This window comes from Lipotes vexillifer, unplaced genomic scaffold (genome assembly GCF_000442215.2).
Source record: "Lipotes vexillifer unplaced genomic scaffold, Lipotes_vexillifer_v1.1 scaffold472, whole genome shotgun sequence".
NCBI lineage: Eukaryota > Metazoa > Chordata > Mammalia > Artiodactyla > Lipotidae > Lipotes > Lipotes vexillifer.
In genome coordinates, this window is record NW_006797698.1 from 983278 (window position 1) to 988037 (window position 4760).

General features: G+C 36.1%; 1 protein-coding gene across 1 annotated transcript in view; it reads left to right on the top strand.

Annotated features, from left to right (window-relative positions):
- KMT2C (lysine methyltransferase 2C) overlaps positions 1-4760 on the top strand; it is a 298335-nt gene that overhangs the window by 164623 nt on the left and 128952 nt on the right. Inside the window, exon 7 of the mRNA XM_007469801.1 lies at positions 680-842. Coding sequence (XP_007469863.1) covers positions 680-842 — 163 coding nt within the window. The remainder of the gene's footprint in view (positions 1-679; positions 843-4760) is intronic.

The window sequence follows — 4760 nt, forward strand, 5'->3', positions numbered from 1 at the left end:
AATTCATACTGACTTCTTACACATTTCAGGTGCGCTAAACTTCCCCTGTTGTTCGTTTGGGACGTTATTCTACCACTTGCAAGAGATAGAGGCAGATTGGAATGGGGGAAGGAGAAAGTCAGATGACTTAATTTTTCTTCACATGCCCAGCATTTTAAAGAAACTTGAAACTAACTGCTACAATGAAGTGTGTAGATTTGTATGTGTGCCTTTAACCATGTAGTTGCCACTCATTAACTTATTCTGTGATTGACTAGTTTACTTCATGTTGATTTTTAGGCAGGGTGAAAATAGTAAGAGATTTTGGAAATAGTATATATATGTTTTATCTGTTTATTAATGGGATTTAATCACCTGTTAAAAATAATCCCCAACTAGAAACCTGCCCTTTTAACCATATTACTAGTTTTTTTAAAATGGTAGTTGTATTGACAAAGTCAATAGAAAAAAGTGAAATGCTGACTTTCTAAACTTGAATGGAAGGATGAATATGTACCAAGCGCTGAACGGAGAACTTAGATTCTATCATTTTAACTGATCCTTTATTTAGTGCTCTGCAGGCTTCAAATTGTTTTACTAGTAATGTACAAAGGCTTTTGAATATCTTCGTAGCCCCACCTTTGAGTGTTGCTTTTCCAGGTTTTATAAGGATATTTCTTTATCCTTTGCTCCCTTCCAGCGATGTGCATTTTGTAAGCACCTTGGAGCCACTATCAAATGCTGTGAAGAGAAATGTGCCCAGATGTACCATTATCCTTGTGCTGCTGGAGCCGGCACCTTTCAGGATTTCAGTCACTTCTTCCTTCTTTGTCCAGAGCATATTGACCAAGCTCCTGAAAGATGTAAGTTTACTACAGATATATTTAAAAACATTTATCAATGTATTTACTTAAAATAACAAATGTTTAAGTTCCCTAAGTGTTATTCTACTTGTGGTGAAAGGCAACATTACATAATCTTGATAAACTGAGAGATCTTCACAAGACATCCTTGGGTGGGGTGAGGGGGCAGGAGGAGGAATCTGTTACCAACAATATCATTGAAGTTATATCCAGAGAGTTATTTCCTCAAAAATTCAAAGATAGTTTGCATGTTTTTTATTCTTATTTAAAAAATTTAACTACTGTAGAAAGGTAAACTTGCTGAGTATATGGTATTTTAATAGTACTATGAAAGTAGGTCATTTAAAAAATTAAACAGTGTCTTTAATTCAGTGTCTTTTACACTAAAAAGACTACCCAGTTGGAGATTTAGAAGATGGTTCATTCAGGTGTTATTTCAGGATGTATGTTGATAGGATCACCAAACACTTGAAAATCTTGGAAAATGTCCTAATAGTCATAATAGAAATCTCGTTAATGCTTCTTCTTGATTCATCTGTCTTGGTTATAGTTATCTATAATCCTCAGTTGTCTTTTTTTTTTTTTTCTTTTCCAAACAGTATTTTATAATTAGGTGAAAAGGTTTAAGTGTTTGAAATTTATGTTATACAGAAAATTATAACTCTTTCCTATCCTTATTAAATAGAGATCTTACTTTTTTCCTAGTATATGGATTTCCAATGAGCATGCATGATTTGAGATCTTTTTTCTCTAGTAAATTGAATTTCCAATCTGCTTGTGAAATCTCTTTGATGCTTTCTTTATTCAGTCTTTTTTTATGTCATCTCTTAGTTACCTAATTGTTAGCTTTTACCTGTATTCTTAGCAATGTCAGTAAAGGCTTTTTTCCTATCTTTTCCAGCTTTGTGAAACATAAATATAGCTACTTCAGGCTTAAAGTAATCTCAAACACAGATTTCATAATCATCATTTTTCTCTGTTCAGTATCATGATTTTATCTTTAGTTAAAGTTATTTTGTGTCTACATGTATAATCATGTTGCCCTTAATCACTATACAGACGTAAATTATAGGTAAGGCAAACTGAAATGTCACATTGTATTTAGGCTAATAAGGGATTTAAAGTTCTAAAAATGCTTTGGATTACACACTGTTAAATCTGGGAGAAAAAGACAACATTCATGCACAGCTACTGTAATGGGTGTTATTTATTTTAAGGCCTCATATAGTGAATTACTTCACTAAGTACACAGGCTACGATGTGAATCATCAGAGCTGATTGTATTCTGGGTGGTATAACACACTTTTCCAATTGAATAAAACAACTGTGTGTGTGTGTTTAACAATTTAAATTTTATTCAGCCTTTTGTATGTGGTCGTGATTTAGACCTCAGTAAACAACATGCAAACATGCAAACTTTTCTATGACTATGTTTCTAATGTGAGAAATTCTATTACTTATTGGCAGTACTACTTTCTTTTGCAGACTCTGTTCACATAATGTATATGATTTATATACATTTATTTGTTAGGGATCATAAACTGTTTTATAAAATAATGAAGTGTAAGAACTGAGGTGAGATGATTTGTTATCATTTATCATGCATATAGTGAAAAGTTCATGCTGGCAACATAAAGCTAAAAGATACACTGAAATTACTGGTACCTTGCCTTGTTCCAAAGTAGACTTACAGAGACTTACACAAATACATGAACAGTAGGATAAAGTAAGACTAAAAATAAGCAAGAAAATTTTTCCAGTGGGAAGGGAAAATAAGGATAGGATAAATGGGAGGGTAATACGGTGAGGCTGATACCCCAAATAAATGTGTATTTCCCAGGCCTACGCCACAAATCTGGCTCCAGAGCTTTCCAGCAATCAGCATGAAGAAGGGCATATGAACAGTTGCCTGATGTGTAGTAATAAGAATTCACTTGATACTGATACTGTATGTACACTATATATGGCAGTGAGAAACTGTCTTCAAGTAGCTGTCTTGCAGTATAAACAACAAACCCCACAGGGCAATTTCTTATAACAGCCCTTAAAATAAGTCAGTGGTATAAAACCAAAGCCCAGTTGAGTAAATTCTATTCCCTGGGGATCTTAAACAGTGCAGTCTAAATACCCAGCTTTCTGAGCATCTGTTTTAATCCAAGGATGTAGAGAATACTGCAGATAGACTGTATTGCAGTAATATACAAGACTACATAATAGTCTTATAAAATCTTTCATTTGTATTTTTAGCTGTTCTAATTGTATGTCACAACACAAAGCACTTAACTTTTTATGTTTTAAAAATGGGGATATCTTAAATGACAGTGTTATTATGAAGGTTAAATGACAATGAATAACATGTAGCATTGTACCATATATTATGAATTGCTGTACTGAAAGGTAGTTACTTTAGCTCTTATCCAAGTTATGTGTATGCATTGAGTATAACACTTGATGCTGCTGGCTAAGAACAGAGTGCTATGCTGTGACGGTCACCTGAGTTATAGGAGTAGGACTGACATCTTTTTATGAAAGTTGGAAAATCTAACAAAAACATGGACCTCATTAGGAAAAAACATCCCAGCAAAAAGAGCGCATCAGTGAGCACGACCAGCATTTTCATCAGAAAACAATTTTGGGGTGCTTTGTCTTCGAAAAATGCCAGCCATGGCTCTAACCTTATTTTCACGACGATGCACGTATACACTAACCTTGCCTGGAAATTTTACGCTAAATATCCATCTACGGGACACATAGCCACATATACTTCCTGAGTAGTACTTTCCCTCTCATGGAAGGCTGAATGGCAGAAAGCCAGCGGTGCAAGATCAGAGGAAGGAATATTCCAGGCTGAGCAAACAACTACCGCGCAGGCCTTGAGGCAGGAGCATGGCGTGATTGTGGAATAGACAGCTAGTCACTGTGTCTGGAACTTAGTGTCTGCCAGGTGGGTAGTAGAGACCACATCAAGGCGAACAGAGACTAGATCATGTAGGCCTTGTAAACAAGGGAAGGGGTTTGGATTTTATTCTGTCTTCAGTGAGAAGTCTTTGCAAGGTTTAAACCGGGGAATGCTACATCTCTTAATCCACTCCCCCTCCCCCAGCGTATTTACTTTCATCACTCAGCTTTTTCTTCTTTTACTTCATTTAAACTTTTAACTCCTACCTCATTTTCTTAGTGGTCTGGTCTCTCTTGACACCAAGTCCTGCTACTTTTCTGTTACCTTAAATTCTGTCAGCCCCTTGACCTTTCTTTCTTACCTACCTGCCTACTCTGTGGGCCAGCCTCTCTGGACAACATCCATGATTCACTTCTTCTTTCTAGAGATTCCATTTTGATAGACACTTGCAGAGTGTCCTGCCAGCGATGGAAACATAGATCATGGAAGTTGTAATGTCGATGGGAGTTTCAAAGCTATGCTGATTTAGTCCTTTAAAATTCACTGATAATAATCTGACTTGAGACTGTTGCTCTTCACCTGCTTCTCTTCTTATGTGCTGTCTAGACTTTCTTAAGCAGTAGTCTCACCTTCCAACTTGACCATGTTTAAGGATCTATGATAAGCTCCCGTCTAACTTAAGCTCCATGTTTTTGTCTTTTCCTCCATTTCTTCTCTTCACAGCTGTCACTTAGGAAGAAGTGACCTGTCCAAAGCTTATTCTCTGTTTCTCCTGCTCTTTTCTTGCTTTTTCCCTACATCCTTTAGCTTCTCCATGCTATGCCTGTGCTGGCACTTTTCCTTTGTACTTTTATTCTTCACCTTCTTTGCCCTTCCAGTGGGCACCAATATTGATTAGTAGTAAAGAACATGATCTTTGGAGCCAAATTAACCTGGATTTTACTCCTGTCTTCTCTTAAATTGTCTTTAGCTTTAGTCTTTCACTCAATCTATTTTGCTTTCCCTACTGCTTAAAGAAA